General features: G+C 41.3%; 1 protein-coding gene across 3 annotated transcripts; it reads right to left on the bottom strand.

Annotated features, from left to right (window-relative positions):
* Positions 1-1,197: 1,197 nt before the first annotated feature.
* Positions 1,198-13,790, bottom strand: anln (anillin, actin binding protein). 3 transcript variants are annotated; one of them, XM_084032366.1, is made up of 23 exons: positions 13,631-13,789; positions 12,239-12,380; positions 11,681-12,130; positions 11,133-11,461; positions 10,475-10,820; positions 9,757-9,962; positions 9,561-9,668; positions 9,337-9,448; positions 8,586-8,887; positions 8,326-8,474; positions 8,089-8,230; positions 7,665-7,800; positions 6,990-7,172; positions 6,364-6,490; positions 6,044-6,092; positions 5,292-5,345; positions 4,916-4,948; positions 4,772-4,790; positions 4,451-4,563; positions 3,842-3,928; positions 3,616-3,723; positions 3,037-3,209; positions 1,198-2,787 (listed from the first exon to the last, which is right to left on the bottom strand). In XM_084032366.1, exons 1-23 carry the CDS (start codon positions 13,646-13,648, stop codon positions 2,673-2,675), a joined length of 3,501 nt encoding a protein of 1,166 aa, XP_083888492.1. In that variant the 5' UTR covers positions 13,649-13,789; the 3' UTR covers positions 1,198-2,672. The 3 variants fall into 3 exon arrangements, with proteins under 3 accessions (XP_083888492.1, XP_083888493.1, XP_083888494.1); XM_084032367.1 differs by having other exon boundaries at positions 8,586-8,884; XM_084032368.1 differs by lacking the exons at positions 1,198-2,787; positions 3,037-3,209; positions 3,616-3,723; positions 3,842-3,928 and adding an exon at positions 4,174-4,257 and having other exon boundaries at positions 13,631-13,790.
* Positions 13,791-14,025: the final 235 nt, after the last annotated feature.

Here is a 14,025-nt window from a genome sequence, read left to right as displayed (position 1 = left end):
AGACATCTGGAGCAGACCCTTGGATTCCATCTGCATTAGATGGTAGTAGTCAGTGTCGGAGTTAGGTGGGAGCCGGTGGGAGTGAGCGCCCATAGAGCGAGGACTGGCCCCCATGAACATAACTCAAATATCTGTGGGGGGAAATACAGCAGAATAACATTTCTATTGCAAATAAAGCCATTTTCCCATGACAATATGGAGTCATATTGATGTTAAAAATAAATAGCTTCTACCCAATAAATAAATTACCCAAATTCGCCTATCTTCCATGACCTCCACTGGCTCCCTGTTGCAGCCCACATCCAATTCAACAATTCGACAATGGCACTGGCCTTCGAGGCCATCAATGGAACGGCACCCATCTACCTCCAAACACTGGTCAAACCACACACCCCGACGCTAGCACTTCACTCCTCTACTTCAGCTGGCCGGCTGGTCCTCAGTGGTGGAACGAACTCCCGACCAATATCAGGACAGCAGAGTCACTTGCCATCTTCAGCGAAAGGCTCAAGACTCACCTGTTCAGACTTCACCTCGACTCTGCCAAAAAATAGCACTTCTATGTTCTTACCAATAGCATTTGATCATAGCACTGTACTTAAGGTATCCTGGCTGAACAGCTCCTACTTTACTCAGAAACGTGTAGTAAAGCATCATGAATGCAGCACGGCTGTACACCACCACATGTGCAAGCTATCAATTTGAGAGCTTTTCAACAAAAAATAAAAAGATCAGTTTGTATGCATACTGTGTGTGTGTGCAGAAATGTCACACATAGCTTAATATTGCCGTCACTAAAGGCGTTCCTATTTAATTATAGCCTATATTTTTATTTGTGTATCCGTAGTTTTTTTGGAGACCCCCACAGAGATAAAATCATAACCCGAACCCTGACCACAAGAAACTTTTCAGACTGGAAAACGTTCTTTAAGGAGTAATCATCCATTCATTTATGCCCAATGTCTGTCCGTCTATCTATCCAGATCCGTCCCTCCATTTATATCTATCCTGTTGTGTGGATGCACTGTGGTAGCCTTGTTTTCACTCTTTGGTTATGAATAAAGGTAACATGTCATTACTTTAAATTCCTCCCACATAAAAGACATCATAACATTAATTCATATCTCATGAATCTCAAAACGCGTTGTAGACTCAATTTAATGTTACATTTCAATACAATGACAAAAGGCACTCGAGCACTAGTAACCTGGTTTGTTTTGGTCAAAGCAGGCATTTATTGAAGTCTCATAGAAACACAAATACCTGACAAAGTGAAGTATTGAAGTGCGTTTAAGTACCCGTTGAAAGCACTAAAATATGTCCTGCTCATTCATATTCATGATGAAAAGGTGTGTAGAAACAACAGGCCTACATCTGGTGTAGGTTGTATTCATTATCGCGATAAAGCACTTTCTTTTACTTTGAAAGCAGTGAAAATCTGTCAATCTCAAATGATATTGACCAACACCAGCAGGGTCACTGTAAAGCCTGGTGCACACTTGATAAACAAGGGCAAACTATATAGCCAGTACTACATACTTCAGATATTATCACTTCCTCAGCAACTACAAATAAAAGAATCTGCCTCCTTTAACAATAAATAAAGCTACACTTTGACAAAATTTACGGGATACACGAGCCAGCCATATTATTTTTAAATCTCTGTGTTCACAGCCTTTGCGGATGCAGACTAGAACACAACTTTGGGTGGCCATACTACATACAGAAACTGAAAAAAGTCAATATGATGCTCAAACAAATGGCTTCTTTTGTGCAGGTGAACCATTTAAAAAATGCCAGGTGTAGAATAAAGGCTGGCGCATATCATAAAACAAATATATCGGTTTCTGCATTTACAGCCATAAGGATTAATAGCAAGATGTGTTTAAGGTACAGCTGTGTGACTGTTACATAGACCACCAAAAAAGCACTGATAACTTTGTTTACACCATGAATTATTCCAATTTGCACAGCAGTTGTTAACACCTATTTTATCCATATAAAAATGTTAGTTATGCATTTACATAAAAATGAGTGTTGGTTGTGTTCTAGCTTAGAATATGTCACATACCTGACCCCCACTAATCCAACAATTAGACAGCCACACTGAAACAATTGCTTAAACACTGAACAAATATAACAAATACAATTAAACCTGGCATATAACTGCATGACAATGAAGAAAAAAAACCCAAAACATGCGAAAAAGTCCTACCACAAGTTATAAAAGCTAATATATAAAGTAGGAAATCAGTATTGTTCTGTGCCATCATGCAGGGTAAAATATGATAAAACGGTGCCTCAAATTAGTATTCATATGCAATTTGAACATCATTTACATACATTGATTTCAGCTTTGAAACCAAATAATTTAAAGCCATGCATCGTGTGTGGAGCACACTAAATATTTGCATTAGCATAAAATGCAGCAACTCGAAAAAAACCCAAGACATTAGAATATCAAACCAGCCTGGAAATGTATAAAAATAGTGCCAAACCCTAAAATACTGAAATGTTTCAAATGTATGGCTTTATTTGCTTACTCCCCTGATGTTTGCATCATGCGTTTGATTACTGATAATATTTAATAATTCTCAAAATGTATTGCACTTTGTAATTGTGTCACAGACAGTCCAAAAGACAGAAGGGCCGGTTGTGACAGAGCGCAGTAATTACAGCGGCCTGTAACAGGCGTCTGGTTGCCAAATACGCAGATCCACCACAATCTGGTTCAGTTTCTTCATCCACAGGTTCCTCTCGTCCTTAGTGTCTGCACTCAGCCAATTTCTGCACGAAAAACACAAAAATCAGTGATAGGCACTTTTTAAGCTGACGACCTTCTCTGTTCATATATATATATATATATATATACAACCAATGTGTTTATGATTAAATTCAACTTTAATATGTAGAAGTTTAGGGTGAATATTCCTGTATTTTTTCATATTGCAATACATCCTAGAAAAGGAAAACAAATATGTAAGGTCAGTTTCCCCCCCAATATTGTGCAGGTGAACATAAATGGCAGGAACTTACTTGGTGACACACATGGTGTTCTTGCACTGGCTGACCAGTGTTTCTTTGTCTTCCTCTCTTTGTGGTCTCACTGTGATCAGCTCAAATGTGTTGGGTCTGGCACAAAACTCTCTGTTGGCTGGTTCTACCTTCTTACTGGTGCAATTAGCCAGGTTGATGCGACCGATGGGATTCTGACAGATGAGGAAGGATAAACAAACAAAGGGCTCAAACAGACAGGATGGTCCGGTATCCGTACAGAAACGGCAAATATGAGGTGGCGAAATGACAAAGTCGGTCGTCGAGAGGTCTAAGAGGTTCTTATAAAAAATATGTACATCATAGGATTAAATGATGAATCAAGGAGCCTGGGATTAAAACATCATGTTGTTCGGCGGCTACAAACTTTTACAAAGCTAGTCTCGTCTTAAACATTGCCATCCATACCAAGGCCAGGGTTGAACTGGTATTTTCCTTCAATGTTGAGTAAAAAAAATACAGCAAATATCTTGAACCACCCATCCATGAAATAATAACATCCATAACCTTATGAAATAAAGCAGCTTTATGATGACAGGTTTTCTGTAGAGGAGCCGTTACCTTGCGTTTCTCGTCATCTGGGTAGGTCCAGTAGGAGATGCAGTATCCTGACAAGACACACCACCTCCTGTGCCAGGCTCCAAATCCACTAACATCTTCAAACATCGTCTTGAGAGGGGGGATTAAAATGACAACATATTGGTATCGGGAAGTGGCATCACCAAATTAATGCCAGCATCGGCATTCTTCAATCTGTGGTGATGATTTAAAATCGACTTGTACTCACCAGGAAGCCTTTCTCCTCCACTTTTGAGCCAACTTCACACTGCATCTTGAGGTAGACGTGGCCTTCAAGAGGACACAAGAATGGCACCTAAAAGCCAAGGTATGGACATCATGTTCACTATTCATGAAAAGCTCAGTCATCATATTCACTATCCAAAAAGTTACAAGAGGATATGGTTAGAAAAAAAAGAAAAAGGTGTCAATGTTTCTTTTAAGATGGTTAAATCAGACAGAGATGAAAAGCACTAAGAGCAGATTTAAGTAGGTAAAGTAAGTGCAACAATTCAGTGAAGAATATTCATAACTACATATGTTCACCCGCCTTCCCACACAAACAAACAAGCGAAATCATGCAATTTTAACCTTGGTATGAAACATGCAACTGAGTAGTTCCCTTTCACTTCCTTCATATATGATCTAAAAAAAAGAGATACCAAGGTATGTGAAGGAGGAAGTCTCACAAAAAGCCCATACATGACATCATACAAACAGCATGGATACTGTGCTTTCAGACAAAAGGTCAGACACATGAAAATGCAGAGTTAAGAAGAAAATTAATGTGGAAAAGGGACATGGGCCAATGAAAAGGTGACAGTAACGGCTTCTGTACCTTCTCCAAGGGAAATTTGTTTTTCCCAATAGAGGACAGGGTGAGCTTGTGTGATCCGACCAGGACGAAGTTACTGGTGCGAACTGCATTGGGGCCTCCTGGACTGGCCACAACTGCACACAAGAAGAATGACATCATCAAAAAGGGACAATCCACCCCCTAAAAATGCATATTTTTACTCTTAACTGTAGTGCTACACATCTGCAAGTTAACCTGCAATTGTGTAACTGTGATGTATGCATCGTAACATACACCCAACAAAAAAATATATATATACTTGACTCAATTGAACAAAGAGTTTGAATTTATATTTTGACATACCTGGTGTCTGGATACTCTTCTGCAATGAAAGAGAGGAAATGGGCAAATTAAATTACAAATGTCAGGCAGATGAGAGTTAAGATATATTATGATATAAAACTGAGGGAAGGAGCAGCAGCAGAGAAAAACAAAACCAATATTTACAGTGATGGCGAGGAATCTCTTTGGAGTGATAGCCTGGAGAAGAAAAGGAAAAGCAGATTATAATATATGGAAACATGGAAGTGATAGTAATGTGTCTGAGGTCTGTTGCTGTCCACTTAACATTCTCCACTCAATTAAAACCACCTGAAGCTTTATGGAGTAACAGTGACATCCTTCAGACTACACCTGCCCACAGTGCACACCCACCAACACGTGAGGGTTTGAATACCGAAACTGTTCATACCGACATACACATATCATGGGCCTCATGAACTTGTCTCCATATAATCTGTACACACACACACACACACACACAAGTATTAAAGCATGTTCCATGAGTGACAATGTGTCCTCAATTTGGTCAAAGAAGCCTTACCTTTGACTTGTTGGGTTTCTTCTTCTTGTCATTGCAGGTGTCACGCTTCTGCACCTGTGGGTGTCATTAGATAATGCTTAAGATTGTAATGAATCGCACTAGACTTTAATTTCAATCGTGCTCAGAAGACTGGCTTCATATACATGCAGACCACATGGTTGGAGAACTGTGTAGGAATGGACATATTTAAATTTGGAAATCAGCTCGAGTCCTCTTTCACACTCAGAAGAAAACTTGTCAACTGCAGTTTCACTCCTCCATCCATTGGATCTACTACACTTTGTAAACCGGGTTCTTGTTATTGTTTCTACAAGACTACGCTGCAGGTGAAAAACAACTTACATTTAATTAATTGTGAAGCAATTTCATCTCCTGGAACTTCAAGCTCGTTTATTTCTGCAGTTCAATGCTACGTAGTTGATGGAAAACCATGTCGTCTCCTTTTTCCGGCAGTGATCTAGTATAGTATAGCTAAAAAACGAATTGATGTCTGCTTTTCTGACAATAATTTTACCAATACGAAACTCAAAAAGTGTAGTTTATTTGCATCTATCCACTTATGATTTGACAAATCAAGAATATTTCCTTAAACAATGTAAAAGACATATTAGCAAGCTAGTAGATATCATCAAGGAAGAAATGACGATGTGATGTGATGTGATGTGTTGTGTTGAACAGTGTTACGGTTCAGTTTACACAATGGAAAACAGTAAATATATTGGATATGTCAAACATATATGTTAAACACTTACCAAACAATAGACCTCGATATCAATTTCAAAGTCACTGGAGGCATCAGATCTGAAAATGGGAAAGAAGACTGGTATTTTCTTATTTATCAATCATCATTATCAATATAGAATCAAAAGAGTTTGAATAGTTCAATCTCTGAATCAAACAAAACCATTTCTATTAATTACAGACTGGTTCATGTTTTTAATTAAACAACCACACAAAACATCATCATGTGAAATGTCTGAAATGATTCAGTACATCACAAGTAATTAGTAAATTATTATCAAATAATGTGACGTGTGTGTGTTATTTATATGAGCGGGAGTTGAGGATTTACATGGTGAACTTGGTGGGGAAAGCCAGGGTGTCTCCGCTGAGGCCACGGTGAGTGCTGGCTAGAGGGGTGGCCACAGTGTTCTCGGCTCCAGCACGAATCATCATGAAGAAGGAATGTTTGGTCGACTCTGAAATAATCCAAACAGGACAATATTGACAACCATCACAATGATTAATACAGAAATAACGCTTCTGTGGAATTTCTAGTTCTAGACTTTCAGCTCTAGAAAAAGAGGCCCTTTAAACTATGGGTCAGTTACCATGGTAACCAACTCTGTGCTCGCTGGCAGGTTTTCTGAATCCATCTCCTATCAAACTGCATATTGAAACGCATTACTTAGCAGAGGGTTGCTGTACTGTGTTTTATCCAGGTCAGAGTAAAGCTTAACAGATACATTTCCAAAGCCTGGTACAGTCAGATACTTGATTGTGTTATAGACACTTTCCCCCGCTTTGGCAGTCCACATACACATAGTTTAGAATGACTCTCTGCTCTGCATTTTATTTAGCTAAAGCCATGGTGAATCACAGCATTAGAGCTCCACTGATGATCATGAACTGACTCTGATCCGTTTGTTAAACCCGCTTTAAATAAGTTAACTGTGATTAAATGCATTTTGAGCCCACCTGGCTTGTTGGCAATGGAGCAAACAAAGTCTGCCTTGAGAGGCAGGCGCAGCTCCTGCAGGGTGATGGAGCCTTTGGAGGCAGACATGCTAGCAGATTCTGGGGCAGCAGAGGCCTTCATCTGGCCGTTTGGATTTCCTTTCAGGTGGACCAGCTCTGCCTTCAACGCTTCTCTCCTCTCCGCTGAGAAAGTAAAACGCACAGAAAGTCAAACTTTCATTCTATAACTGTGAGTCATCAAATCCTACATATTGGGATTTAAAAAAAGTTTATTTATGGACTGTAGTGGTGGTGTTGTATTGCCGCTACATTATTTATACAAGCTTCTAGAAGAAGCCCGGTATCACACAGGCTAGAAACGACAGCTTGAATGTTTACCACTTTGCTTAATAGCATTAATTATTTCTGTAAAATTGGGTGGTCTCAAATATTGTATGCCGATTTCCTTCTTCACATTCAAAATTAAGATAGTTTGTGACATTGGGCCTCACTTTGTTGGTCTGAATAACTCACATCCTTCCAAAATGTATTCCAAAATACATTAACATGGACAAAAATATTAAAAGACTAAAAATGTCCCTAGTGAAGCATTAGTCTAAATCTGAATAACGGAGACAACAAGCATTCACAAGAGTTTACGATTAAAGCTGTACAACTTTGTCTGGATGAACTCACTTGCCACCAGCAGCAGCCTCTCGGCCTCGGCCTCCACCTGGGATCCTTTGCCGTGCTCTTCATCTGTGCAGCAGTTGAGAGCCTGACTGGCCTGATGAATGACTGTCTGTTGCAGGTTCAACTCATTGGTCAGAATCTACAGGAACATAACAGTGTTAGTAAAGCTTCTCCTCCGTGTGATAAATACCCCTCCCCCCCAAGCAACTGCCTTTTCTAAGACACATAAAAGCTTCAAAATTCACAAGAGGGATCTTTACCCAGAAGGTTATGTTGTAGAACAAAACGTTAAAATCATTAAGCTTGTGTTGACCACAGACCTTATTTCAAGCATCTAACCGTAAATTTAAAAAATCAATTTTCAAGCTTTTTGACTAACTCCTGCTGCACTCAAAGCATGACTCAGTTAAACATATTTATTCCAAACCTTCATCCTCTGTTTGATGCTGGAGAGACCGGACCCTCTGGGTTCCTCTGCTCTGTGAGAAACGTCCTCTTTTCTCACAATCACCTGTTTCACATTGGGTCTCTCGGGCTCTTTCACTCTGGTGGACCTATATGCATCAATGCTAGCAACACAACACCGAATGGATGAGATGGAGTTTTAATGCAACGGCAAGGACAGCCAACTTCAAACCAAGTGAAATTTAATGGGAAAACTTACCTATATGGCAGTCTGTGGTCCTCGTCTAAGGCCTCAATGCTGTCTGAGGAGGCTGTCCGAATCATGTTCGTTCTCTGGAACTTGCTGGGTTTGGACACATAGTCTGGAGTGTTGCTCTTTACGATGAATGAGCTGGCCGGAGTTGATGTCTGCATAAAGACATGAAGATATTCTATCGTGAAGCAGTTTCGCGCCATGTTTTCCTCACAGTTACTCTTAAATGTGTATATGGTAGAAGGAGACATCAGGTTAGTGCCTACCATCATTCCTCTCTCTGGACTCTTGACCACAGAAGCCACTGTCTCTGCTAGTGGCGTGAGAAGGGACATGGAGGAGATATTCAAAGCATCTTCCTCCTCCTCATCATCATCACTCTGTTCCAGGGCTCTATCAAACAGGTCGTTGATAACTGCAGAGTTAATGGACTCGTCCACGTTCATCTCTATCTCCTTGACCACGTCTTCTTCTGGGGTTTCATCAGTTGTCTTCTCTACAGTATGGACAACCACCCTCAGAGGACTGGATGTTGAGGCAGGAGGCGAAATCATCAAACCATGACCTGCTTTTTTTTAACAAAAGCTACGTTAGAAAACACTAAAGAATTACATTTCAATTGAAGTCCATGTAGATGTGTACAGACTGAACACCTCTACCAATACATGCAAACCTTCAAACTTGCCATGACATTCAAAGCCTTCTTTCATCGTTTCATTAACAACGTTAAAGACCAAACACAGTTTAAGGATTGCATTAAAACTTCAAGAATTTCCCCTACAGCTGACCTTTCATGCTGCTATGCTAAGTCTCTTAAGTCTGGCAATGTCAACACTCCACTTCTAAACATTTCATGTAAAACACAGCCAGTTAAAGGTCAGGAACAGACCGTGATGTTAAGTTCTAACTTAAGGCACAGCTTACAGCTTTGACCATTCAAAACATTTCTTCACATCACTCAAACATCTGGACACAAACAGAAATGTTCGGACACCAATATGAAATATTGTAGAATACCTGAAGGAGTGCACTTTGCGGGTGTATCTATAATCTCAGTAGAGGGTGCTTTAGGTTCCTCCTCTGGTTCACATGGGGCAACTTCAGCCTGCACAGGCTTGTCAAGCTGTTCCTAAAAAGCATATTATTCATTAAATGAAATTGTGCATATGCTACAAAGACACGACTATATATTGTGAGAAATATAACTCTGTCATTTGTTTGTCAGATTCATATTGGCCAACCTTGATATCTGTATTTGTATTGGTTCCTGCTGCTTCATCTCTGTTTTTCCACATATTGTTCCCCTTCTGAAAGCGATTACGAATCTGAGCCAGCTCAGACTCACGCTCCTGAAATGAGAGGGATTGTTCATTTAATTCAACTATTGTGATAACAATATTAGATATACACACTATAGTATCTCAAACATTCATCTACCAGCTTCTGTCTTTGGGTGAGATCAGCAGTGGTCGTGACTGCAGCCTGGGCAGCTCTGAGCCTCTCCTGTACCATTCTGGTGTTCGGTGTGACTGATGATGGAGTTACAGTGGGAGTCTTGGCATGAGGAGTGCCCCCTGCTGGGGAGCTCTGGTTGGTACGCTCCTGGCACCTCTCTCCAAAGCGCTCCAGAAAAGATTTTACACCTGTTAGGAATAAAAGGAATACACCATATTCATTCATACACGTGGAGGATAATAACTGGATCATCAAATAATAAAACCAATCCAGCAGGTAGTATCACTGGTGTATGGATATTATTAAAATGATGAGGTTTGAACAGAAAATGTCATATTTGTCCCAAAAACCTACAAGGACACGAAGTGTGTAATGCGATGAATAAGTGAGATCAAAACAGAACAAATGAAGCAACCAGGAAGGCGCTCCTGGTGCATGGCTGAATGAAAACGCCAACACGCAAACCGAGGTATCAAATTCGTAAAGGGGGGGGGGGGGGGGGGGGGAACTATTGATATACAACATTATATATAACAAACCAAATGTCCCCCCCAAGTAATTCAGTAACTGAAAGTGCACATCATACTCTTCCTGCCACTACTACATTAGAAAATATGCAAAAGACAGTGAAGAACTGGATCTTCAATTTAATTCAAAAAAAAAAAAAATTCAAAAAAAAAAAAAGTGCAACATGACTCACCTGGTGCTCCTGCAGAGGCCATTTCCTGGGGGACAGAGGGGCCAGCAATGGCTGGCTTGGCACGGAGTTCTGGCTTCTGGGGACTGGAGGTGAGCGCTCTGGAGAAGGCCTGATTCTTCAGGGGACTTGGAGGCACTGATGTGGAGGGGGCAGCCTTCTGGGGACTGGATGGGAAGGCAGTTCCCTGAAGGGAACTCTTCTGGGGACTAGAGGGGAAGGTGACCCCCTGGCTGGAACTCTTCTTGGGACTGGTCCCTAACTTAAGTGCTGGTGTGCCTGTGGGGTTTTCAGCCTTCTGAGGGCTTGGGAGAACCACTCTGCCCGGCTTTATTGGACAATTCAGAGCCTGCCAAAAAGACAGAATAGTTTATTTATAAAGCATATTCAAAAACAACACAGTGTGTGGTGGCAGGTTGTTTCAGTTATTGTTGGGAAGACCAAAGGAATATGTTGACAAGTTGGAACAAGCTAAAGTTTGCCAAATGCAAACACTAGTCATTCAGCATAAAAATATTCTTGGACCGTCACAAGATAAATGTTCTCAGGATGTATTTCTATCAGATGGTAATGTAGTCAAATTCACTGAAAAGGACAGATCTGATAAAATGACAGTCAGACCTGCTTATGCTGAAGAAGACGAAATTTCAGGTAAATTTACCTGAGGGGTAGGCGTAGACTTGCTGCTTACATTTGAACCGTCCACCACATGTCCTGCAGCACTTGGTTTAGTGCTAGCAGCCACAGTAACACCTCTGACTGTTGACTTGGGAACAGCTGTCCCAGGTTTGTTGTTTGCATTCATATTGGGAATGTTAGCGTGGCTTAGGTCATCTTCCCAAGATCCAATGGTGGCAGCAAGGTTGGCGAGTCTGCCTCTCCTCCCCATTGGAGCTTCTGAAGACACGGTGGGGACGGCAGCTGGTGGGTCCTCAGCTTGTTTCTTCAACGGGGACACGGGAGTGCAGTCTGGAACTGCATCAGAGGCGTCTGAAAAGGTGCCAATATGTTTGATATTGCAGGTTATATGGCAGGGACAAACTATATGACAGATGCATATGAAAGAATACACAGCACACACACTTTACAATTAGCATTCGAAAAACTTCCTGACTTCTTGAAACACCAGGTGATCATGGATTGTGTCTTTAAATACTTTTTACAATGTTGTTGTCAAAATGAATTGAACAGCACACAAAATATTCATACCATCGCCATCCCAGAACTTTCTCTGTGCAGCGAGCCTCTGCAGACGAGACTTCATGCCAGCACCAGATGGAGCTGTAACTTCCACCAGATCCTCCTTGTTCCTCTGCAGGGCTGAACTGGGAGTCACCATCTCTACTTCTCTGCTAATTGGGGGATTAGGAGCAGGGGTGACAGCCATCTTCTCCGGCTCTGGAGATTTCTGCTGCCCTGGCTGAGGCTGGACAGCAGGACGGGTAGCAGTCCTCTCCAGCGATGAGGAATGTCGAACGCTGGAAGGCCCCACTGGGGGTTTCTTGTCTGTAGGAGGATCGGAGGGCACAGGAGCCACAGCCCGTGTCATCATTGGCTTCTGGTTCTCCTCACCGGCTGCAGGCTGGACATTTTCCTCTGAGCACCTGCGTTTGGAGGGAGACGGCTTGGAGGGAGACGGCTTGGAGGACACCAGTGGAACTGGAAGGAAGTGATGGGGAAATATAAGCAAGGAGTAGAGCTGGAGTTTAGTGGTAAAAACTTACTGGGCAAATCTAAGTGGACTGCATGCCAACAATGTGTTCATACCTTTATCAATGACTGGCTCACTATTAGTGTCAGCCAACGGCTCTCTGGGCCTTTTGACCATCTGTCTATTTGCTGCATTTGGTCTGTCTGCCATTTTCTTCTGAAGGTTTTCTCTGCGAGCTCGGGTCCGCTCCAACAGTTTCTGTTTTGACAAAAAAAAAAAAAAAAAAAAAAACATATTTAATTGTTACTACAATGCCTGCTTTACAGAAGGTTGAAAACATAATATCACAATCTGTACAATATGTTATTCATGTTGGCAGGTACAATAGAATACAACATCAACTCCAACTAAAGCTAACCTAAATTAACCACCACGTTCCATTATATGTCGCAGAAAGGTGTTGTTTCACAATCTTCTAACCAAACTGCAAAGTGAACCTAAACAGGGCCATGAAATATATATAATATATATAATCTGAGACTCAAACCTCTTTTATAAATACACTTGCTGTGAGACTTGCAATTAGTCCGTGGCATTTTCCATATAGGCCAAGGCAGGCAACACAACAGCCTTGGACACACAACTCACTCCTTCTCCACCAGAGACATGGAAAAGGCCTGTTTGCTTTCCCTCTTCCTCTTTTCTTTACATGCCATCCCCTTCCCTTGGCCTTGTCACACAATCTGATTTACTGTGCTGCACATTAACTGTGCAAGCCCAAACACATTCCTGCCGCTGCACCACCTTCAGTTTCTCCAGGCAGTGTGGAAAACTTGTTGTCACATTTTGCAGCATTCCTCAGGAATGAGCCACTCCTGCTTGTAGTTCCTGGATTTGAAATTTCAAACTCTACTGGCCGGGATCCTGGAGTAAAGGTGTTTTGTAAAGAGAGTGTTTGACAATTTCCAGTGCTGACACATACCATTGCCTTAAATGGAGACAAAGCTGTATGATTTGAATGTTACGTTATACGGATTGTGGTGTGTTTTTGCTGGAGGTAAAAAGAGTGACATGGTCAGACAGAAGCCTTATTATTACAAACTGGTCAAACATGTAACGTTAGCAAACTAACACTACGTATAATTTACAGCTCGGTTTAAGGAGATTGTGATAACGTTTAGTAACCGGCTAACGTTAACTGTTGGTAGTTATTTATAGATCAGATTTGTGATAGCTGACAACTAAAAGACTACACGTGACGTGTTGTCTTTGTTTGCAACGTTATCGTTATATTATCTATGTCTTTATAAGGTCAGCATGCGTAAGAGCATTGTGGAAGGAAACAAGTTGGTTTCCTGACATAACAAAGACGGTCTCTAAAAATAGGAAATGTTACGTTAGGTTAGCATTAGCAAGTACCGTTGACGTTAACGCCGCTAATTCGACTCAACCATACGAAAGCTACATTATATCTGACGTTAGCTAGTTGAGCTAGCTCCCCGACTTACCTCAGTAAATGGATCCATTTCGACACTTTATCCCTCAACGAGCAATATTTCAACAACGCTGTATTTCTTAGGTTTGTACACACTATGTGTACTCAAACAGGACGGAGGCGAGCTGAGCGGATCTCAGCTTCCCGTTTCTTCTTCTCTCTGTTCAAATTTGAATTTCCGCGCTGGACCTACTGCGCAGACTCAGCCAGTTGGAGGCCGAGAGAACCAATCAGAATCAACGTGCTTTACACTTGTACAGCCAATCACAGCCCGGGTGTGACTGTGTGGAAATAAAGATGTCACTGGTCACGTTACAACAAGGCATCTTTCATGCACTTCGCATTTGTAATGTTGGAGTCAACCGTCGTATTCAGATTTTTGCATTACAAGTTGCTTAACAGGAAATA

Source organism: Eutrigla gurnardus, assembly GCF_963514095.1.
Source record: "Eutrigla gurnardus genome assembly, chromosome: 17".
Classification (NCBI taxonomy): domain Eukaryota; kingdom Metazoa; phylum Chordata; class Actinopteri; order Perciformes; family Triglidae; genus Eutrigla; species Eutrigla gurnardus.
The sequence above is the reverse complement of the archived record's forward strand: the minus strand, read 5'-3'. Positions and strand labels throughout refer to the sequence as shown.